The sequence below is a fragment of the Chiloscyllium plagiosum genome, unplaced genomic scaffold (assembly GCF_037043375.1).
Source record: "Chiloscyllium plagiosum isolate Xiang-an unplaced genomic scaffold, Cpla_swu_hap1 HiC_scaffold_6, whole genome shotgun sequence".
In the NCBI taxonomy this organism is placed as follows: Eukaryota; Metazoa; Chordata; class Chondrichthyes; order Orectolobiformes; family Hemiscylliidae; genus Chiloscyllium; species Chiloscyllium plagiosum.
The window spans coordinates 128,789,113-128,813,532 of NW_028270144.1; the positions used below are offsets into that span (position 1 = coordinate 128,789,113).

Consider the following 24,420-nt stretch of genomic DNA (forward strand, 5'->3'; position numbering starts at 1 on the left):
CCAGAGCTAATGAAGCTGCCTCAATTTATGAAGTGCCAATAAACCGGAGAGCTCTGTTTTTGATAGGATTGCTACATTTGAAATTTTGTTCTGCTATGATATTATTAGGAAGAAGCTTTATGTTTACTGTTGGTAGAGGACTGTAGTTTTGAAGCACTGTGGAAGATGGAACTTATTTCAAATTTTGTAGCCATACCTGGAGTGGTGTCTTTAGGTTCATCAAGAACATTGGAGATTTACATAATCAGGCATCCTGGAAAGCACATAACTACTGATAGCTTGCTGTCAAACCTGGAGGAGCTGTTAGTTCAAAAGTGACTGACCTGGGGAAATTCTAATTTTATTAGAGGAGGAGAGCACTGATCACTTTTGTCCCATTGTTCTACAGACCACACCACAAAACTAAAATACTTTACCAAGAATTCGCAAGGTCATTAGCTAAATTCTTCATTGATATCAGGTTTAAACAAAAGATCTCTCAGTTAGGTTTCTTATTAAGAAAAATCATTTATCAAAATTATTTAATAAAAATGCAATAATTGGTTAACATACACTGTCAGTATACAGCTATAAAACATCACTTTGGCTACAGGCTTACAGGAATATGGTGGGGGTAAAAGGTATTGTAGTGATTGAAAAGCCACGATCATATTGAATGGCATGGCAGGTTCAGTGGGATGGTCTACTCCTGTTCGTATTTTCAACAGGTTATTCTTGAAGGCAAAATGATTTATTGTTCTAGAGTCTCTTGCTGTGATTTCCTGGCACATGTGGTCAATTCACTATTCACGCATGGTTGTTTTTTGAAGTCTTGGCAGATACAGTTAGCTCAGGAAATACAATCTTCAGATGCTCCTTCCAACATACTTTCAAATTAACAAATAGATGTCACCCTGGACTGATGGAGAGGTTTTTCTTTTCAGAAATAGCAGGGATCAGCTTGGCAGATCCTGCAATGTAAGTCTTCCTTAACTCAATTGGTGCTTAGACTTTTCTTCAACTGAACCAGTGTTAATGTGGAGAGGGTTCAGAAGAAATTTACCAGAATTTGACAGGTAAGAAAGGTTTGAGTTATAAAGAAAGGCTGGATAGGCTGAGACTTTTCTCATTGGAGCGTAGGAGGTTGAGAGCTGACCTTATACAGGTTCATACAATCATGACATAGGGTTAATGGTAGGTGTCTTTTCCCTAGAATGGCAAATTTCAAGAAAAGACAGCATATTTTTAAGGTGGGAGGAGAAAGATTTAAAAAAAAAGACACAAGGCACAAATATTTTTTGCACAGAGGGTGGTTCGCATGTGCAATGAACTTCCTGAGGGGCGTGGTAGATGTGAGCAGTTAGTGTTTAAACGACTTGTAGGTAAGTACATGAATAGGAAACGTTTGGGGGGGGATGTGGGCCAGATTAAGGCAGTTGGGACTAGTTTCATTTGGGATTATGTTTGGCACAGATTGATTGGACTGAAGGATCTGTATGATTCTACGAACAGCCCCTTCACGCTTGACATCAAGCTATCAACAGTCATGTCCTTTCCAGGATGCATTCTTAGATAAATCCCCCATGTTTGTGGAAAAGTTTTAACAACCTATTTTAAAGATACCACTCAATCATAACTATATCCACCTAGTATGCCATAGATTGCAAAGATGGAAACCACTGAGCTTAAATTGCCCATGTTTCAGTCATACAAGATGTTGAGAAAATAGACCTTATGGACCAACAACTTGATGTTTATGTGTGTTTCCTAAGTTCACCCTTGGTTGCAGCTGTTTTCCCTACATATGTATCAGACCCTGCACAAGGGACAGATTGACAGTCACTGTGAACCTGAGATAACACAGCTTGCTCACCACTCCAGTGGGATGTTACTCAGTGATCATGACACCGCGTCCATGACTCATATCACAGGACAAGATACAGACATTGTAAAGACAGTTTGCGTGCCATAATCTTGCAAACATGTGGTAATGGCCACACAGTCCAAAGGACAATAGTTAAAAATCACACAGCACCAGGTTATAGTCCAACAGGTTTAACTGGAAGCACACTAGCTTTCGGAGCATCGCTCCTTCATCAGGTGATAGAGGAGGGCTCAATCCTTACACAGAATTTATTAAGGATTTATTTAGGATTGAGCCCTCCACTATTACCTGATGAAGGAGCGACGCTTCAAAAGCTAGTCTGCTTCCAATTAAACCTGTTGGACTATAACCAGGTGTTGTGTGATTTTTAACTTTGTACACCCCAGTCCAACACCGACATCTCCAAATCAAAGGACAATATTTTGTTATTCCAATAAACTGTCTTAGTCAACCTTCTTAGATAACTTGCACATTCCTGAAATTTGCTCTTTGTAATCCAACCTTGACTGTGAGATGAAATCCTTTTATTTTGTACTGGCCAAAGCAGCAATTCTATTTTTGGAACAGAATTCCCAAGAGTTGTTTAAGTAGCAACATTCAATTTTATCCAACCAGAGGAGGGAGTCTTATTTTTGAGGTTTTCATTTGGTTATTCAGGAGACTTCAGCGATTACTGAATAGAAACGCAAAAGTTACTAGTGGCGAGTGGGACGAGGAAAAGAAATAAGAGATAGGGAGAGATATAGGTTCCACATTTTTGTTAGGTCCACTGCTGGGAAGGAATTAAATCAACATGTGTTGTGAGTGGGGTCTTCATGAGGAGTTGAATGACTGTTGTCAGAACTCAGGGACAGGCACTAGGAGTGAGTAGGTAGCTAAGTACTGAAGTGGGGGGGGTGGTGGTCACCAAAATGGGAAGGTCACTGGTTTACACTGAGGAGCTCAGAGGAAGTCTGTGAGCATTATCACTTCATTGCAGGTGAGACAATGACTGTTCAATAGCTCACAAGCATTATTTGCTTGATGCAATGGAGTAAGATTGATTGAAACTCTGAGCAAAGCCAGGGACAGGACTGGTTAGGCGAGGCCAGCTTTCGGAGAACAGCCGGAGTCACACTTGCGAGTGAGCACTGCAGTGCGCTTTCAGAGATTAGGGGAGTGTAGATCCAGACAAAGAGGGTAACTGACCAGAATGGAAGCAGATAAAACATTAGAGCAGAAGCTTTAAGGCTAAATCAGCAGACGAGAACAACTGGAATCCCTTATTGTGTTTATTGTGATTTGATAACCTGTGTTATTAATATTTGGTAGTAGCTACTGAGGAATCCATGCCGTTTGATGTTGCTATGGGGTGCTTGATCACAGTTGACTACCCATACCTACCACATCTACGCTGGGAAAAAGAAGTGAACAGTATATGTTGCAGATTGTGTAATTGTTCCAAATCATGTAGTAAAATTTAGTGCTGCATCTTCAACAATCTCCCTAGGACCCTGGGACTCTTATTGTATCTACTTTAAAAAAAAGATCAGTTTCTAGCCTGATAGCTATATACATTTGGACATTCTGGTCAGGATAGAATCATAGAATCCTTACGGTACAAAGACAGCAACCATTTGGCCCATCAAGTCTGTTCGGACCCTCCAAAGAGCATTCCACCATATGCCTGTAACCCTGCATTTAGCATGGCCAATCCACCTAACGCGCACACCTTTGGACTAAGAGAGGAAAGCGGAGCAGCCAGAGAAACCCCACGTAGACACAGAGAATGTGCAAAATTCACGCAGACAGTCGCCTAAAAGTGGAATTGAATTCGGCTCCCTGACACCGTGAAGCTGCAGTGCTAATCACTCAGCCACTGTACTACCCACTGCAATTGGATTGTAACTGCAGCTTATAGCTAAATATCCAGGTTTTTTTTTTGGGTGTACTGTCACACACCATTTTGTCCCTTTGAGTGCAGTGGGAAGTACTGAATGAAATGCCAGGCTGATTATCCAGGTCATGGACACAAGTTTCTTGGCCAAAAGATCCTGGGTTGGGACTTCAATCCAGAGCTTCTGGCCCTGAGTTTGGGATGCTATCCAGAGTCCCTGTATTGAATATCAGTAACAATAAGATCAATAGGTAGAAGCCACAAATCATCAATATCCATCTGGGAACAATTCAAAGCAGATAAGTTTATAACACTGTTCAAACAATTACAGATCAACATAAAGCTAGACATAAGAGTAAAGCCTCCTCTACACAGCCCCAATCAAATATCCCCAGCAGAAGGAGAGCACAAGGTTAGATGCAGAGTAAAGCTCTCTCACTGTCCCCAATCCAACACTCTCAGGACACAACACAATTTGACAGAGCTCTCTTCACAAAACTCATTTATTTGACTTCTGAACAAGTGTGAAGTGCATCTCAAAGGACAACGCTGCTCACCGTCACAATCCAGGGACCCAGGTTAGGGGAGCATTCATATAAACAGGTGTCCTGGATAAAGTGCCTCTTGCATTTTTCAGTCATTATGCCACAGTGATTCCAGTTGAAGTTGTAGAGATGGGACTGGTCATTGTGTGCCTCGAAGGTGGTGTTGGCTCTACAACAAGCATTATCCTTCCAAGGTTCACACTGCACATGTTGAAAAGAATCAAGCGTTAGCAATAGGGGTATGCAAGTTACACATCACAAATGTATAACTGAACATGTAAAAGATCCCACAACCACTAATTTGAAGACCAGGGACTTTTTTCTATTGCTCCTTAGAGACTAGGGTGTCACTGACAAGGCCATCCCTAATGACCCTTGAACTGAATGGTTTGCTGGGGCCATTAAGAGCCACCAACTTGTTTGGGTATGGAGACACATGGAGGCCAAACCAGGCATGAACTACAGATTTCCTTCCCTAAAGCCATGTGTAACAGTCTTCGAAGGATTGTCAGGGCCAGTGCTGAGACACCAAATCACCCTGGCAGGAGGGCTTAGAATACAAGGACACAGTATCAGAGTATAGGGCTCCCCTAATTGTATAGTGCTGAGGAGGAATTCTTTCTCTCAGAGAGTGAGGGAAATTCTCTAGCCCAGATGACTCAGATATTGAGTACATCAAAAGGCAATTAAAAGACAGGTCCAGGATCATTATCACGACACCCATCTCTCATTAATTGTGGTATACCAGGAAAATGGAAGTAAACCAAATGAAACTTTGGCAGTTTTATTTACCCAACAACCCCCACACCAGGTCAGCAGCTAGGAAACAGAGGGCCCACAATGTGCCAGAGAAATATCAGTTAAAACATGTTGCAAAAAAACAGTTTTTAAAGTTACTTCCTGGATTATCCAAAGAGCTCCTGAAAGTGGTACTTCTCTGTTTGGTGTATTATCAACCCGCTGTTCCCAGATACAAAGGAGCAAGCAAATTCAAGGTCAGTCCAATCTGCACACAGAACCTGGTCTTGACGCTTATTACCCACCAGTTTGCAAAAGCTGATGACAGTAAATCAGCTTCACTGCCCTATCAACTAAATATGCTGACATCAAGATCTCCCTTATCAGCTCGTTAAAACATGTAAACAGAAAAACAAAGGGCCAAGTGCAGATTCAAATGAGAGGAGAGATAGTGAAGAAGCTATAGGAAAGATTTAAAAAAAATGTTGAATAAACATGTTGCACCGATAATGGTGTGGGCGGTTGATGGGTATGTAGTGGGCAGGGAGGGGGGCATTCCTGGTGTGGGGAATGAGGAAAGGGAGGGGACTGGATTGGAGTGCGAAACTGACAGATGTATTCATTCCGTGTTCATATTCAGCTGTTGCTGGCCCCAGGAACAGTGCTGCTCCCAATAGCTCAAATCCTCCAACCCTAGCAACATCCTTGTAAATCTTTTCTGAACCCTTTCACAACATTGTCCTGATAGGAAGGAGACCAGAACTGCATGCAGTATTCCAAAAGTGGTCTAACCAATGTCCTGTACAGCCGCAACATGACCTCCCAACTCCTGCACTCACTACTCTGACCAATAAAGGAAAGCATACCAAACGCCTTCTTCACTATCCTATCTACCTGCGACTCTACTTTCAAGGAGTTATGAACCTGCACTCCAAGATCTCTTTGTTCAGCAGCACTCCCCAGGATCTTACCATTAAGTGTATAAGTCCTGCTAAGATTTGCTTTCCCAAAATGCAGCACCTCGCAGTTATCTAAATTAAACTCCATTTGCCACTCCTCAGCCCATTCGCCCATCTGATCAAGATCACATTGTAATCTGAGGTAACCTCCTTTGCTGTCCACTACACCTCCAATTTTGGTGTCATCTGCAAACTTACTAACTGTACCTCTTATGTTCACATCCAAATCATTTATGTAAATGATGAAAAGTAGTGGACCCAGCACTGATCCTTGTGGCACTCCACTGGTCACAGGCCTCCAGTCTGAAAAGCAACCCTCCACCACCATCCTGTGGCCTTTGAGCCAGTTCTGTATCTAAATGGCTAGTTCTCCCTGAATCCCAGATCTAATTGTGCTGTAAATTGACCCACAATCCTGTCAGGGAGACAGTTTCAAGATTTTGATCTAGTGACACTGCAGGAACAGCAATATATTTCCAAGGCAGGATGGTGAGTGGCTGGGTGGAGAACTTGCAGGGGGCAGTGTTCCCACATATCTGCTGTCCTTGTCCTTCGAGATGGAAACGGTCATGAGTGAAGACGGAACCTTCGCATAAACCAAATTATCCGCCGACATTTCCACCACCTCCAAAAAGACCCCACCACCAGGGATATATTTCCCTCCCCACCCCTTTCCGCCTTCCGCAAAGACCGTTCCCTCTGTGACTACCTGGTCAGGTCCACGCCCCCCTACAACCCACCCTCCCATCCTGGCACTTTCCCCTGCCATCGCAGGAACTGTAAAACCTGCGCCCACACCTCCTCCCTCACCTCTATCCAAGGCCCCAAAGTAGCCTTCCACATCCAAAGTTTTACCTGCACATCCACTAATATCATTTATTGTATCCGTTGCTCCCAAAGCGGTCTCCTCTACATTGGGAGACTGGGCGCCTCCTAGCAGAGAGCTTTAGGGAACATCTCCGGGACACCCGCACCAATCAACCACGCCACCCCGTGGCCCAACATTTCAACTCCCCCTCCCACTCTGCCGAGGACATGGAGGTCCTGGGCCTCCTTCACCGCCGCTCCCTCACCAGACGCCTGGAGGAAGAACGCCTCATCTTCCGCCTCGGAACACTTCAACCCCAGGGCATCAATGTGGACTTCGACAGTTTCCTCATTTCCCCTTCCCCCACCTCACCCTAGTTCCAAACTTCCAGCTCAGTACTGTCCCCATGACTTGTCCAGACTTGTCCTACCTGCCCATCTCCTTTTCCACCTATCCACTCCACCCTCTCCTCCCTGACCTATCACCTTCATCCCCTCCCCCATTCACCCATTGTACTCTATGCTACTTACTTCCCATCCCCACCCTCCTCTAGCTTATCTTTCCACGCTTCAGGCTCACTGCCTTTATTCCTGAAGGGCTTTTGCCCGAAATGTCGATTTCGCCTGCCTTGGATGCTGCCTGAACTGCTGTGCTCTTCCAGCACCACTAATCCAGAATTTGGAAGATGCTGTCAGGGGAGCCTTGGTGAACCTCTGCAGTGCATCTTGTAGATGGCAAACACTGTTGCTTCTGAGCATTGGTGGAGGAAGGACTCTTTATAAGGAGTGCTGTTTAAATACAAATTGCTTTTCAGGGAGAGGGAATTGAAGAACAGACAGCGAGACCTCACATGCCTACAATGTCACTCTTTGAAACCAGTGACTGTCTCCTATCAGCATCAGTCTTGCCAGACCTCAGACATTTGGGGGCTGGGGAGGCTGGAAAAGCAGATACTAGCCAGTCCTCATGCCTTGCTGTTACCTGTTTGTAGAGACTTCCCTCAAATCCTGGCTTTTCCTTGTGGTGTTTTGCACTCATACAAATATTGAGAATATCCTCGGCAGCTGTCACTGACAGAGTCAGCCCCAGAACAAACACAGCCAGCATCCTCCTGCAAAGATATGGAACGTAGGAGAAGCAAATGAAAAAGAACAAAGAACAACACAGGAACAGGCCCTTCTGCCCTCCAAGCCAGATGAATTAATGATAAATCCTACAATAACAGCAAAATATTTTGGAAGCTGGAAATCTGAAAACCAGAAAACATGCCAGGTAACTCTCAGCTGGTCAGGCAGTAGTGCCAACTTGTATTTACACAGTACTTGTGACATAATGAGGGGAGGTAGTGGCATCGTGGTTATGTCTCTAGACTATTCCTTTACAACTTTATGTTCTCCCGACTTACTAAGTTTGTCATCAAGAATGGTGATTTTAAATAAGGACAATATTAGTACAAAAGTGAGAGAAGACCCAAGTGTTAAAGGTCAAGATGTAATCCAAGATAGAGGACGGGAAAGATTTCTGGCTGTAACAGCTGCTCCTTTTTTGAGTTATTTTAGGTGGAGGTGATTTCCTTGAATTCCAGGAGCAGCAATGACTGTTTTATATGGTGTTGCATTTTTTTCCCAAAGTTCCAAAACAGTCCAAACAACAGTAGTTGTAAATGGTGAGGTCACTGTGTGGAGAGAGCGAGAGCGAGAGCCTGCACAGTTACTACCTCTGCTGTTTGAAGTAATGTATCGCTGGACATCAGAGTGCATCTGGGAAAATTAACAAACAGTCAAATTCACAACTGATCTTGGAGAAACTGTTGGGTGAAGTTCACAGCACAGAATCAGGTAAGTTAATTATTGTCTTAAGTGTGGCCTACAGAGAATCTGCAGTAGTGAGTAGAATGGGTTCTTTCTTGATTATGTTTTTGGAGATATGTCTCTTGATTAAATTTAAAATATAAGCCATAACTAGGAATTTAACCTGGGGCAGTGTTTGTAGAGGAATAAGACGGTGTTATTTTCTGGGTCTGCAGATTGTGAAGGAGCAAATATGGCCTTTAGTAGATTAGATTAGATTACTTTACAGTGTGGAAACAGACCCTTAGGCCCAACAAGTCCACACCGACCCGCCGAAGCGCAAACCACCCATACCCCTACATTTACCCCTTACCTAACACTACGGACAATTTAGCATGGCCAATTCACCTGACCTGCACATCTTTGGACTGTGGGAGGAAACCGGAGCACCCGGAGGAAACCCATGCAGACACGGGGAGAATGTGCAAACTCCACACAGTCAGTCGTCTGAGGCGGGAATTGAACCCGGGTTTCTGGCGCTGTGAGGCAGCAGTACTAACCACTGTGCCACCGTGCCGCCCTCGAGTAATGTGTACTTAGAACATAGAAAAGTACAGCACAGAACAGGCCCTTTGGCCCACGATGTTGTGCCGAGATTTAATCCTAATGTAAAATATAGTAACAAACTACGTACCCCTCAACTCACTGTTATCCATGTGCATGTCCAGCAGACACTTAAATGTCCCCAATGACTCTGCTTTCACCACCACCGCTGGTAACGCATTCCATGCATTCACAACTCTGTAAAAAACCTACCTCTGACGTCTCCTTTATAGCTTCCTCCTAACATCTTCAAACTATGACTTCTTGTACCAGTCAATCCTGCCCTGGGGAAAAGTCTCTGGCTATTCCTCTCATTATTTTGTGCACCTCGATCAGGTCTCCTCTTTTCCTCCTTCTCTCCAGAGAGAAAAGTCCGAGCCTTTTCAAACTTTCTTCATAAGGCAAGCCCTCCAGTCCAGGCAACATCCTGATAAACCTTCTTTGCACCCTCTCCAAAGCCACTGTATCTTTCCTATAGTAGGGCGACCAGAACTGGAGCTGAAAATGTGTTGCTAGAAAAGCGCTGCAGGTCAGGCAGCATCCAAGAAGCAGGAGAATCGACATTTCGGGCATGAGCCCTTCTTCAGTTCCGACCAGAACCAGTCACAATATTCTAAGTGTGGCCTCACCAGGGACTTGGACAGCTGCAGCATAACCTCACGGCTCTTAAACTCTATCCCCCTGTTGATGAAAGCCAAAACACCATATGCTTTCTTAACAAGCCTATCCACTTGGGTGGCAACTTTGAGGGATCTATGTACTTGCACACCCAGATCCCGCTGTTCCTCCACACTGCCAAGAATCCTGTCTTTAATCCTATATTCAGCATTTGAGTTCCAAAATGCATCACTTCGCATTTATCTAGGTTGAACTTCTTGTCGGATGTGGGAGTTTAAAGAGAGTTTAAGGATTACTGCGGATTATATCTGCCATAAATGCTGTTGGCTGCAAATCTTATCAGATTGAATGGATCGGTTGGAGAGACAGTTAGAAGCAATGAGGAATTTGCAATAGCAACAGTATGTGATGGATGGCAGTTATAGGAAGAGGGGAAAGTCTCAGATACAATCACATTGATGGGTTAACTCCAGGAAGGGTAAGAGAGGTAGGCAGCTAGTGCAGGAGTCTTTTGTGGATATACCCATTTCAAACAGGTATGCTGTTGCAGAAAATGTAGGGGGTGATGGATTCTCAGGGGAATGTAGCACGAACAGCCATGTTTCTGGTATTGAGACTGGCTCTAATGTAACGAGGGGTACGTCGGGTTCCAAGAGATCAATTGTGTTAGGGGATTCTCTAGTCCGAGGTCGAGACAGATGTTTCTGTGGCCAGCAGACGTTTCTGTTGCTTCCCTGGTGCCAGGATCAAGGATGGCTCAGAGAGGGTGCAGAATGTTCTCATGGGGGAGAGGGGCCAGCAGGAGGTCATTGTCTACATTGGAACCAATGACATTGGAAGGGAAAAGGTTGAGATTCTGGAGGGAGATTACAGAGAGTTAGGCAGAAATTTAAAAAGGGAGATCCTCATGAGTAGTAATATCTGGATTACTCCCAGTGCTACGAGCTGGTGAGGGCAGGAATAGGAGGATAGAGCAGATGAATGCATGGCTGAGGAGCCTGCGTATAGGAGAAGGATTCACGTTTTTGGATGATTGGAATCTCTTTTGGGGTAGAAGTGACCTCTACAAGAAGGACGGATTGCACCTGAATTGGAATGGGGCTAATATACTGGCAGGGAAATTTGCTAGAACTGCTCAGGAAGATTTAAACTAGTAAGGTGGGGGGGATGGGGACCCATGGAGATAGTGAGGAAAGAGATCAATTTGAGACTGGTACAGTTGAGAACAGAAGCGAGTCAAACAGTCAGGGCCAAGTTAGGACTAATAAATTATACTGCATTTATTTCAATGCAAGGGGCCTAACAGGGAAGGCAGATGAACTCAGGGCATGGTTAGGAACATGGGAATGGGATATCATAGCAATTACAGAAACATGGCTCAGGGATGGGCAGGACTGGCAGCTTAATGTTCCAGGGTACAAATGTTACATGAAGGATAAAAAGGGAGGCAAGAGAGGAGGGGGAGTGGCATTTTTGATAAGGGATAGCATTACAGCTGTGCTGAGGGAGGATATTCCCAGAAATACATCCAGGGAGGTTAGTTGGGTGGAACTGAGAAATAAGAAAGGGATGATCACATTATTGGGATTGTATTATAGACCCCCCAATAGTCAGAGGGAAATTGAGAAACAAACTTGTAAGGAGATCTCAGCTATCTGTAAGGATAATAGGGTAGTTATGATTGGGGATTTTAACTTTCCAAACATAGACTTGGACTGCCATAGTGTTAAAGGTTTAGATGGAGAGGAATCTGTTAAGTGTGTACAAGACAATTTTCTGATTCAATATATGGATGTACCTACTAGAGAAGGTGCAAAACTTGACCTACTCTTGGGAAATAAGGCAGGGCAGGTGACTGAGGTATTAGTGGGGGAACACTTTGGGGCCAGCTACCATAATTCTATTAGACTTAAAATAGTGATGGAAAAGGATAGACCAGATCTGAAAGTTGAAGTTCTAAATTGGAGAAAGGCCAATTTTGACGGTATTAGGCAAGAACTTTTGAAAGCTGATTGGAGGCAGATGTTCGCAGGTAAAGGGACGGTTGGAAAATGGAAAGCCTTCAGAAATGAGCTAACAAGAATCCAGAGAAAGTATATTCCTGTCAGGGTGAAAGGGAAGGCTGGTAGGTATAGGGAATGCTGGATGACTAAAGAAATTGAGGGTTTGGTTAAGAAAAAGAAGGAAGCATATGTCAGGTATAGACAGGATAGATAGAGTGAATCCTTAGAAGAGTATAAAGGAAGTAAGAGTATACTTAAGAGGGAAATCAGGAGGGCAAAAAGGGGACATGAGATAGCTTTGGCAAATAGAATTAAGGAGAATCCAAAGACTTTTTACAAATACATTAAGGACAAAAGGGTAACTAGGGAGAGAATAGGGTCCCTCAAAGATCAGCAAGGTGGCCTTTGTGTGGAGCCGCAGAAAATGGGGAAGATACTAAATGAGCATTTTGCATCAGTACTTACTGTGGAAAAGGATAGGAAAGATATAGACGGTAGGAAAATAGTGACATTTTGCAAAATGTCCATATTATAGAGGAGAAAGTGCTGGATGTCTTGAAACGCAAAAAGGTGGATAAATCCCCAGGACCTATCACATGTACCCGAGAACTCTGTGGGAAGCTAGAGAAGTGATTTCTGAGCCTCTTGCTGAGATATTTGTATCATCATTAGTCACAGGTGAGGTGCTGGAAGACAGGTGGTTGGCTAACATGGTGTTTAAGAAGGGTGGTAAGGATATAAATATATTTACAAAATCAAAAAGGTGGTAAGGGCAAGCCAGGGAACTATAGACCAGCGAGCCTGACATCGGTGGTGGGCAAGTTGTTGAAGGGAATCCCGAGGGAAAGGATGTACATGTGTTTGGAAAGGCAAGTACTGATCAAGGATAGTCAACATGGCTTTGTGTGTGCGAAATCATGTCTCACAAACTCGATTGAGATTTCTGAGGAAGTAACAAAGAGGATTAATGAGGGTAGAGCGGTAGATGTGATCTATATGGACTTCAGTAAGGCGTTCGACAAGGTTCCACATGGGAGACTGATTAGCAAGGTTAGACCTTACAGAATACAGGGAGAACTAGCCATTTGGATACAGAACTGGCTCAAAGGTAGGAGACAGAGGGTGGTGGTGGAGGGTTGTTTTTCAGACTGGAGGCCTGTGATCAGTGGAATGCCACAAGGATCAGTCTGGGTCCTCTACTTTTTGTCATTTACATAAATGATTTGGATGCAAGCATAAGAGGTACAGTTAGTAAGTTTGCAGATGACACCAAAATTGGAGGTGTAGTGGACAGCGAGGAGGGTTACCTCAGATTACAACAGGATCTTGACCAGATGGGCCAATGGAATTTAATTCAGATAAATGCGAGGTGCTGCATTTTGGGAAAGCAAATCGTAGCAGGACTTATACACTGAATGGTTTCAAGAGGGATTGCTTATTAGGTCTATTGTGTATATTTGGAACAGCAAAATTAAGTCTAGTTTGGATAGATCGAGTTCTGTAGGAGTTCTTTATTCTATTCTTTGTGTTTCATTGTGTAATCACATGAATAAATTTTTGTCTGTTTTCAAACTTGGTAGTCAACCTAGCTACCTCACTCCGGGCAACTTTCACTGTACACTTACCGAAACAAATTGCAAAGTTATGGTGTGGGCTGCCTGATCAAAAATGTTCTGAGTGGCCTGGCTATGTCCATAGTTGTATAGATTGGACCGAGTATATAAGCAAAGATAGGTTGGAAAGAAAGATTCTAGGGGAAGGATGGCCATTGTGTGTCTAAAAAAGTTAATGATAATATCAACTTAAAGAAAATGTACATCACTTTGTAAAGATGAATGGATATTTGTGTGCAGACAGGTGGCAGGTCACAAGATTGGTTTGAATTTAAAAACAGCAAAGAATTCTGAAAGATTAATGAGGGAAAAATTAGATTGAGAAAAAGCTAGATAAAAATATAAAAACAGACATAAAAGATTCTTCAGGCCAGAGTAAATGAGTCTTGGTTCTCAAAAGAATGTACCTGGGAAATTATTAATGCAAAATAAGGAGATGGCAGATTAATTTTTTTTCTTTCATCCATCCATCCATTTTGGTTCACCCATCCTTAGGGTCTGATATGATGCACATGGACAGGACAATTCCTTTTGTGGAAGAGTCTAGAAATAGGAGTTCAAAATTAAGGTGCCCATGAGAAAAATATTGTCCTAATCTTTATCTTAAACAGCAATCTAAATTATTTGTGTTCACGGGACATGGTATCGCTGGCTCGACCAATACCTATCACCACCCTAAGATTCAAACCACATTGCTGTATATCAGCGGGACAGGTAAAGACTTTCCCTAAAAGACATTCATGAACCAGATGGGTTTTTACAACAATTGACAGTGGTTGGATGGTCACTATAAGGGTAGCTTTTATATTTAAATTCCAGATTTTTATTGAATTCAAATTTCACCATCTGCTATGATGGGATTTCAACCCATGTCCTGAGAACATTCACATCCCTTACGGTATTGGTCAGCAAACCTTCTCTGAACTGTAATGCATTTAGATTTCCTTAACTGGGTCATCAATACAGTACACAGTACTCCAGATGTAGTCTCACCATTTTGTTAAGTGTTTTGATAGAGGCAGAAAATGTGTATTCCAGTATTGATAACATCTTAAATATCAAAAACCAACCAGTCTAAAAACTCAGCATTGAACAGTGGGATTACACTATACAGATATGATGGACTGAATGGCGTCAGGCCATACCATGAATATATACTGTAATCTATCTTGATACTACCAGATGCTGATAAGCCATTCGTACAATTCTGCTGATTCATGGTTTGATTCACTCTTTTGTACATTATAATTTCAGGTTTTGTTTGCTAAAGTTAATCATCTGATTGTTGCCTTTATGGTTTGTCTGCTCAGCAAACGACCTTGGGCAGAAGAAAGTCTGAGTTTCAGCCAACTCTACTTACAAAGAAATATTGGAACAGAGTCAGAAGTCAATAAGAAACTCAGGACTCTGTCCTCGAAGTTTAAGAATTGAGGATTTTTGCTGTGAATCAAGGTGACATATTGTTAGAAGAAAGTTTCAACTTTAAGGAAACAGTATTATGCACAACATGGTGTTGGATAGGGAGCTCCATCCTCTCCGTCCCCATCTCCCTCTCCCAGCACAGGGATAGCATGGGTTAGATCCAGAATAAAGTTCCCTCAACACTGTCCCCATCAAACACTCCCAGGGCAGTGACAGCTTGGGGTTAGATACAGAGTAAAGATTCCTCTTCAAAACTTTTTGACATTTCACAGAACAAAGACAGGACAGTAGCTCTGTTGCAGAGTAAAGTGAAGACTTGGTCAGAGACATGTATTTTGAGCAAAACTGAAAGACAAGTTGTCAGTGGTTTAACAAAAAATAAGCCAACAGGATTAAAAGTAGTACAGTTGAAAACATTCAAACAGACCTACCAATTCCTTCAATCCCTTCTAAGGTTTTGAATCAAGTTCCTGTCTCGAGCAGCCGTGAACAAGTGTTCTGTCGCTGAACTCTACAACACTGTCTCAGTTTGTTCCGATACTCCTCCCTGGTATCAACATTTCTTGAAAGTTTATCTCAACACAAGGTTTATTCCAATCACTCACAACTTTCACCCGAGTTACAAAGTACAAATGCCATTAACGTGTAATTTAACATACAGTTAAGTTCAAAATCTCAGCCTCCTCTAAAATCTGGAAAATAGAGTACATTTACTGAACACTGAAATTATTTTAAATCCATAACACACTCCCTCTTTAAAAAGTCATTTATATAGGACCAATATTATAGTTCCTTCACTCGAATATTATCAAACAAAAATAAATTATCACAGTTTGTCAGAAAACAAACTGAATTGAAAAAAAACTTTGAATTACACTAGAGACATTAGGGTAGATGACTGAAGGCTTAATCAAAACAGGAAGGTTTAAAGTCACTTAAAGGACAGAAGGATCTCAAAAGAGATTTCCCAAATTTAGGGCACCAGCCATCTAGGTGGCACGGTCAATTTGGGGAGAATGAAATCGGGAAAGACAGGGTACTTGGTTTCTTGCATAGTTTTATTCACTTTGACAGGAAGAATTTTAAAAAAAAAGAGTATTATCACAAACAGAACTACAGAATTCCAATGTGCAGAGGGACTCTGGTGTTATAGCGCATAAGTTGCTAAAGGTTAGTGCGCAGCACAATTTCCACGATAGAAAGGCACAGACAGTAAAGCCCTCTAAGGTAATAACTGTCTTCCAATTCAGACTCATCTCATGCACCTTCAATTTCCATCACTTACCATGCACCCATACCTTCAACTGTTGAGTGTTTACAGCATGGGAAACAATCATTCTACCCATTTTCTTCATGCCAACCCATCTGCAAAAGTTATTTAGCTCACTCTCATTTCTCACCATCCTGAACATTGGATAGAAAATTACAGCGCAGTACAGGCCCTTCGGCCCTCGACGTAGTACCGACCTCTGGAACCAATCTGAAGCCCATCTAGCCTACACAATTCCATGTACGTCCATATGCTTGTCCAATGACAACTTAAATGTACTTAAAATTGGTGAATCTACTACCGTTGCAGGCAAAGCATTCCATACCCTTACTACTCTGAGTAAAGAAACTACCTCTGACATCTGTCCTATATCTATCACCCCTCAATTTAAAACTATGATCCCTCGTGTTTGCCGTCCCCATACTTGGAAAAAGGCTCTCCCTGTCCACCCTATCTCACCCTCTGATTACCTTATATGTCACTATTAAGTCACCTCTCAACCTTCTTCTCTCACATAAAAACAGCCTCAAGTCCCTCAGCCTCTCCTTGTAAGACCTTCCCTCCAAACCAGGCAACATCCCAGTAAATCTCCTCTGCAGCCTTTCCAAAGCTTCCACATCCTTTTTATAATGCGGTGACCAGAACTGTACACAATACTCCAAGTGCGGCCGCAACAGAGTTTTGTACAGCTGTAGCATAACCTCCTCGTTCTGGAACTCGATCCCTCTATTAATAAAAGCTAAAACACTGTATGCCTTCTTAACAACCTTGTCAACCTGGGTGGCAACTTTCAAGGATCTCTGTACATGAACACCGAGATCTCTCTGCTCATCTACACTACCAAGAACCTTACCATTAGCCCAGGACTTTGCATTCAGGTTACTCCGACCAAACTGAATCACCTCACACTTGTCCGCATTAAACTCCATTTGCCACCTCTCAGCCCAGCTCTGCAGCTTATCGATGTCTCTCTGTAACCTACAACATCCTTCGTCACTATCCACAACTCCACCGACCTTAGTGTCGTTTGCAAATGTACAAACCCATCCTTCCATGCCCTCATCCATGTCATTTATAAAAATGACGAACAGCTGTGGACCCAACACCGAAACTTGTGGTATACCACTATAACTGGATGTGGAATGGCCTTGGAGAAAGTGATGGTGGAGACCCACCCACACATGACCTTTAGCAGTGTGACCCCAGATTATGGACCCCTGTATTCCTTTCAAAGCTTCCCAATTCTTTTTTTATTCATTCATGGGACATGGGTGTCACTGACCAGGTCAGCATTTATCCTCTGGCTTTAACTGCCAAGAGGGCAGTTAAGAATCAACCACATTGCTGTGGGTCTAGAGCAACAGGTAGGGCAGACCAGGTCAAGATGGCAGATTTCCTTTCATTAAAAAGGGGATTAGTGAATCAGCTTGAACTCCTATGTACTCTCCACCCAACACAACTGAATGCCCTCATCTCAGAAACTGCTCTGCTGACACCCTATAATCTCACAGGGCTACCACAGCACAGAGAAAGAGCATGAGAAAGCCAGAGCGAGAGTGACAGTCAGAGCGTGAGTGATCATGTCTAATCAGAGACCAGACAGGAAATTGTGGCTGTTGGATAAGAAGGAAATACAGGAGAGTGAGGCTAGAAGCCAAACAAATTGCATGTAATCTGAGAGTGAAAACGATGAGGACAATAGGTCTAGATATAGCGAAGGGGACTAACTGAGAGGAAATAGGGAGAGAGTCAGTAAAGAAAAGAAAAACCTGAGACACAGATGATGCAATACAAGGGGAAATTACAGACCACAAGCTAACAGACGAGGTGCTGCATTTTTGGGAAAGCAAATTGTAGCAGGACTTATACATTGAATGGTAAGGTCCTATGGAGTGTAGCTGAACAAAGAGACCTTGGAGTGCAGGTCCATAGCTCCTTGAAAGTGGAGTCGCAGGTAGATAGGATAGTGAAGGCGGGCGTCTGGTATGCTTTCCTTTATTGGTCAGAGTACTGAGTACAGGAGTTGGGAGGTCATGTTGCAGCTGTACAGGACATTGGTTAGGCCACTGTTGGAGTATTGCATGCAATTCTGGTCTCCTTCCTATTGGAAAGATGTAGTGAAACTTGAAAGGGTTCAGAAAAGATTTACAAGGATGTTGCCAGGGTTGGAGGATTTGAGCTGTAGGGAGAGGCTGAACAGGCTGGGGCTGTTTTCCCTGGAGCATCGGAGGCTGAGGGGTTACCTTATAGAGGTTTATAAAATTATGAGGGGTATGGATAGGGTAAATAGGCAAAGTCTTTTCCCTGGGGTCGGGTAGTCCAGAACTAGAGGGCATAGGTTTAGGGTGAGAGGGGAAAGATATAAAAGAGACCCAAGGGGCAACTTTTTCACACAGAGGGTGGTACGGGTATGGAATGAACTGCCAGAGGAAGTGGTAGAGGCTGGTGCAATTGCAACACTTGAGGCAATTGGGTGGGTATATGAATAGGAAAGGTTTTAAGAGATATGGGCCAGGTGCTGGCAGGTGGGACTAGATTGGGTTGGGATATCTGGTCGGCATGGACGGGTTGGACCGAAGGGTCTGTTTCCATGCTGTACATCTCTATGACTATACGACTCTATGAGTACTTCCAACCAAACACCTTCAGCATGCCTGCCACTTAGATACAAAGACCTGATGAATAATTACATTGTACTGATTAGGTTAGCAATCACAATGACAAATCCTGGAACTTGTGTTTTATAGGACAATTTGAAAGACAAAAAAAACATGTTGGCCTTTGCTGCAAGGGGCTTGGAGAACAGCAATAATGAGTTTGTGCTCGAGTTACATTGGTGAGAGCACACTTGATATATCATGCAGTTTCCTCCATATTGGTGTGGATGTACATTTTGGTCAGCTTGGACCAGTTTGGGTCAAATGGCCTGTCTCCATGCTGTAGAATTCTATGACTCTACTGAGGATGCTGAAGACCTGAAAGAAAAACCAAATGATGGAGAAACTCAGTAGGTCTGGCAACATTTATGGAGAGACAAAGAGTTCATATTTTAAGTCCGAGTCCAAAATTTAAAAGATAAATACATTTGCAATATGAGGTGATGTGATGAAGGCTTGGTGGTATTCTCTCTAAGCTCTTAACGCCAATATCCAAGTTATGTTCTGGGGACCGAGGTTGGAATTTGTATTCAATTAAACAAATGTGGAATGGAGAGTCAAATGATGACCAGGAAACCATTGTCAATTGTGAGAAAAATCTGTCTGGCTCACTAATGTCCTAGCGAAGAAAAACCTACCACCTTTACCCTGTCTAATCTACATGTGACTCCAGGCCCACAGCAATGTGATTGAACTGCCCCCTCAGTGACCAATGAAGTTGTATGTAATTTATCCTCTTTTGGGTTTTGTTTATAATTGTCACCCAGCTAAAGCACAGCAATTCAAATAGAGAATGAAAAACTCAAAAAGCAAGGTCAGCAGAACCCACTCATTCGACTAAGTCACATTCAAACAAAAATGTCAGCAATACAAAAACCGTTCCAAACATATCTACGAGTTGCCTTCTGAATTGAATTGATTGGAGTGAGGTGGGCTACATGAGAAGGAAAGCAAGGGAGGGAAAGCAAGGGAGAACGATTAGATGAGAATCAAGTTAGCAAAGTTACATTGCCAATCTTTCTGCTGTTTATGAGCAAACAACGACGTATGCGATATTTGCTCTTTTATACACCCTTCCATTTGAAGTTCTGGTCACCATAGGTGCAAATACAACAAACATTTTAAGAGTATGAATCCGCCAATCTTTATCCATGTGAATTGCAAGACAATGTTAGTTAAAAATACAAATGTATTTCATGCACAAAAAAAGAAAATAAAGCTTCAAATTTAACTTTTTTGCTGTTATTCAGATATTTGTTTCTTCCACATGTGCCAAACACACCTTATCTCCCCATCATGTGCAGATGGCACTCTGCCATCTCATACATAGCCCAAGGTATCAGAAATTTACATGCATGCCTCCCACCACCCCACCAAGTATATGCAGGACACCCGAGGAGCGAGACATCCATTCTCCAGCATGTAGAGAATCATAGGCTTCCTCTCCGTTGTTACAACTAACTCAAAATCAGCCAAAATGTATTCCAAAATATCAAACTTCACTGTTAACAGGCTCCCTCAAAACATGCAAAATAAAAAATGCAAACTACATGCTGTCTTCCAGAGAACGCTGCAAATCGCTTTGGAAGGGCTTCTGGAGTTCTCGCTGGTTAGGAAACGCAACAGCCAATCTACACAAAGCAAGCCCCACAAACTACAGTATGAAAACAGTTGGATCATCTGTTTCCAATGATATTAACTAATTAATTGAGGGACAAGATTGGTTTACAGGACTTATTGGCCTTGATCTACAACCCTTCCTGATGCTCAAGAATCATTTTAAGCAGTTTAATGTAAAGTTAAGCAAATTCTCAAGTAAAACACTCAGTTTGAAAAGATTAATCTCCAGCATATAGTTTTACTTTTAAAATGTCCCCTCTGACTCTGCACTCTTTTAGTACAGGCTGGAGTCTGGCGTGAAGCCTGGGCTCTACTCAGCTCACCGATCTTCAACAGATTGAATAATTGACTGACCACAGAGCCAGAACATTTATTTGGAAAGGCAGAAGCCAGTCACATCATCAGCACTCGACACAAACAAACCTTCGCAAGGACTTTTTTCAGGGGGTTTTTTTGTTTTAAAACTCGGGAAATGTCACGCAGGACAGTACAGAATTACCAAACCAATGATGACTCAGACTCAATGTGGCAAATTCTAACAGTGGCACATCTGTATGACTCATTTAAGTAGGAAATGCAGTGAAATATGGATTAACGGAGAGAGGGATGGAAACCAAACTCTGACCACCTACTGCCACCACAAACTCACCGAGTACCCTCCCTTCTAAGCCACCCCAGCCTCACACCCAGCTCCCTATCTCCCCTACACAGCCCTCTCCATTCTCAAACTCCATCAGAAATCTACTGACCTTTCAGTCATTCACAAGCAATCACTTCAGAGCCAGCCTTGGGGGGGGGGGGGGGGAGCTGCCCAGGGAGACTCTCTCCCAAAGCCACACTCTAAAGGCGCTCATGTCCGTGGGTCACTCCCTGTGCCTCGAGTGACCACTGGTCTGAGGGGGGATGGAATTACTAGACACTGCCCCGGGGCTGAGGGGGGGATGGAATTACTAGACATAGCCCCGGGGCTGAGGGGGGGGGTGGTGGTGAATGGGGTTACTAGACATTGCCTGGGGGGGGGGGGGAAATGGGGGTTACTAGACACTGCCCGGGGCTGAGAGGGGGGGAATGGGGTTACTAGACACTGCCCGGGCTGGAGGGGGCGGGATGGGGTTACTAGACACTGCCCGGGGCTGAGAGTGGGGGAATGGGGTTACTAGACACTGCCCGGGGCTGAGAGGGGGGGGAATGGGGTTACTAGACACTGCCCAGGGCTGAGAGGGGGGGAATGGGGTTACTAGACACTGCCCAGGGCTGAGAGGGGGGGAATGGGGTTACTAGACACTGCCCGGGCTGGAGGGGGCGGGATGGGGTTACTAGACACTGCCCGGGCTGGAGGGGGCGGGATGGGGTTACTAGACACTGCCCGGGGCTGAGAGGGGGGGAATGGGGTTACTAGACACTGCCCAGGGCTGAGAGGGGGGGAATGGGGTTACTAGACACTGCCCAGGGCTGAGAGGGGGGGAATGGGGTTACTAGACACTGCCCGGGCTGGAGGGGGCGGGATGGGGTTACTAGACATTGCCCAGGCTGGAGGGGGCGGGATGGGGTTACTAGACACTGCCCGGGGCTGAGAGTGGGGGAATGGGGTTACTAGACACTGCCCGGGGCTGAGAGGGGGGGAATGGGGTTACTAGACACTGCCCGGGGCTGAGAGGGGGGGAATGGGGTTACTAGACACTGCCCGGGGCTGAGAGGGGGGGAATGGGTTTACTAAACACTGCCCGGGGCTGAGAGGGGGGGAATGGGTTTACTAAACACTGCCCGGGCGGGAATGGGGTTACTAGACACTGCCCGGGACTGAGAGGGGGGGAATGGGGTTACGAGACACTGACCGGGGCTGAGAGGGGGGGAATGGGGTTACTAGACACTGTCCGGGCTGGAGGGGGCGGGATGGGGTTACTAGACACTGCCCGGGGCTGAGAGGGGGGGGGGGGGGGAATGGGGTTACTAGACACTGCCCGGGGCTGAGAGGTTGGAATGGGGTTACTAGACACTGCCCGGGCGGCATGGGGTTACTAGACACTGCCCAGGCTGGAGGGGGCGGGATGGGGTTACTAAACACTGCCCGGGGCTGAGAGGGGGGGAATGGGGTTAGTAGACACTGCCCGGGCGGGATGGGGTTACTAGACACTGCCCGGGCTGGAGGGGGCGGGATGGGGTTACTAAACACTGCCCGGGGCTGAGAGGGGGGGAATGGGGTTACTAGACACTGCCCAGGGCTGAGAGGGGGGGAATGGGGTTAGTAGACACTGCCCGGGCGGGATGGGGTTACTAGACACTGCCCGGGGCTGAGAGGGGGGGAATGGGGTTAGTAGACACTGCCCGGGCGGGATGGGGTTACTAGACACTGCCCGGGCTGGAGGGGGCGGGATGGGGTTACTAAACACTGCCCGGGGCTGAGAGGGGGGGAATGGGGTTAGTAGACACTGCCCGGGCGGCATGGGGTTACTAGACACTGCCCGGGGCTGAGAGGGGGGGAATGGGGTTAGTAGACACTGCCCGGGCGGGATGGGGTTACTAGACACTGCCCGGGCTGGAGGGGAGTGCGGGGGATAGGGTTACCTGACACTGCCCGAGGCTGGGGGGGGTGGGGTTACCTGACACTGTCCCAGGGCTGAGGGGTCAGACCTGTCACACACGCGCACTCCCCTCCATTCCCCTCTCACCTGTAACCGGCTGCACGCGGCGCACTCTGCAGCGGATTGCGCGTGCGCCCTCCTTCCCTGTCCTCCTCCTCCTCGACCCACGTGGAGCCCCTACCGGCCCCCTCCCCTTGTCCGCATGCGCGCGCTGTGTCTCATGGCCAGGGCTCTGGCGCGTTTCTCCCACATTAACCTTGGGCTGGTCTCGGGGTAAGGGCGTTGATTGACTCTTTCTGTCACCGTTCTTTGCTTTCAGTGAGAATTTGTTTTAGCTTATTATTCCTGCAATCCCGTTTCTTGTCAGTATCTACATCATTGGTATAAATTGAGGGAATATTGATGGGCAGCGCTGCTCTCTTGTTGCACTGATTACATTTGGCCAACCTGAGAATGCCCCATATCCACCCCCTCTGTGTTTCCTATTAGCCAGTCAATGGCAATACTCTACCCCCTACACCATGAGCTTTTGCATTCCACAATAACGTATAATTTGTCACCTTATGCCTTCTGCATATCCTAAGTAGAGGGCATCCACCAGATCCCCTTTATCCACAACATGTAAGATATTAGTAGCTCAAAAAACCCAATAGATTGGTTAAACCTGGTTCCCCCTTTCACAAAACCAGATTGACCCTGCCTGATTATCTTGAATTTTTCAAAATGCTGTTTTACATCAGCCCGAACCTTACTTTTTGGATATCTGGGATGCATTATGTATCACGGAGGGCTTTTTGCCACAGGGTCTCGCGAGCTCTCTCACTGTATGTTAACAAACTTACTGCAACAAATACATATACCGGACCACGGCATCTAATTCCAGCTCCATTTTACCACATGCCATTCCCAGAATAATGTGCCACTCAGGAGACATCCACATTAATACCAATATCCCTTGCAGCTGTACCATCTTAGCTGTGCATCTACATGGCCAATACACCCTCAGACAGATAATCCCATCTTTCACCCACATTGCAGTTTAAACACCACATCACACAGTTTACCAGTCTGTGGCTACTTTCCCATCTGAACACTAAGTCAGCGCTACCCAGTTTAGGCCCGCAGCTTTTTACCATCCAGTCAGGGAACACCACAGGCAGACAAGCAACCAGACAAGTGCAAATATGAGCTTTTATTTACAGAAAGGAAAAAGAAAAACAAACAAAAATGGAGCTTCCATCTCTCCAACCTCCTCATTTGTAATCTGGCCTAGCTGTGACAATGGTTCCTGTTTGGTCACAGCCACTGGATTCTCCCCCTCCCACTGCAAGTTCCTCTCCAGCCCTGAACAGATGTTCCAAATTCCGGTACTGGGCAGCTGTGTGGACTCACACTCTTAGGTGTAAAGAATAATGTCAATCCTCCTCACTATATAGTCCCCTACACCCACAA

General features: G+C 44.8%; 1 protein-coding gene across 5 annotated transcripts in view; it reads right to left on the minus strand.

The window, feature by feature from the left end:
* Positions 1-23,111, minus strand: part of folr (folate receptor) — a 36,384-nt gene extending 13,273 nt beyond the window's left edge. Inside the window, exons 1-3 of one of the 5 annotated variants that reach the window (XM_043692519.2) lie at positions 23,056-23,111; positions 7,772-7,901; positions 4,298-4,486 (exon numbers count right to left, since the gene is read on the minus strand). In XM_043692519.2, coding sequence (XP_043548454.1) covers positions 4,298-4,486; positions 7,772-7,897 — 315 coding nt within the window. In that variant the 5' untranslated portion in view covers positions 7,898-7,901; positions 23,056-23,111. Of the gene's footprint in view, positions 1-4,297; positions 4,487-7,771; positions 7,902-13,824; positions 13,950-15,270; positions 15,810-20,316; positions 20,334-23,055 lie in introns of those variants that run through there. The other 4 variants (XM_087988455.1, XM_043692518.2, XM_043692520.2 and 1 more) reach the window with 4 other exon arrangements.
* Between the last annotated feature and the right edge of the window lie 1,309 nt (positions 23,112-24,420).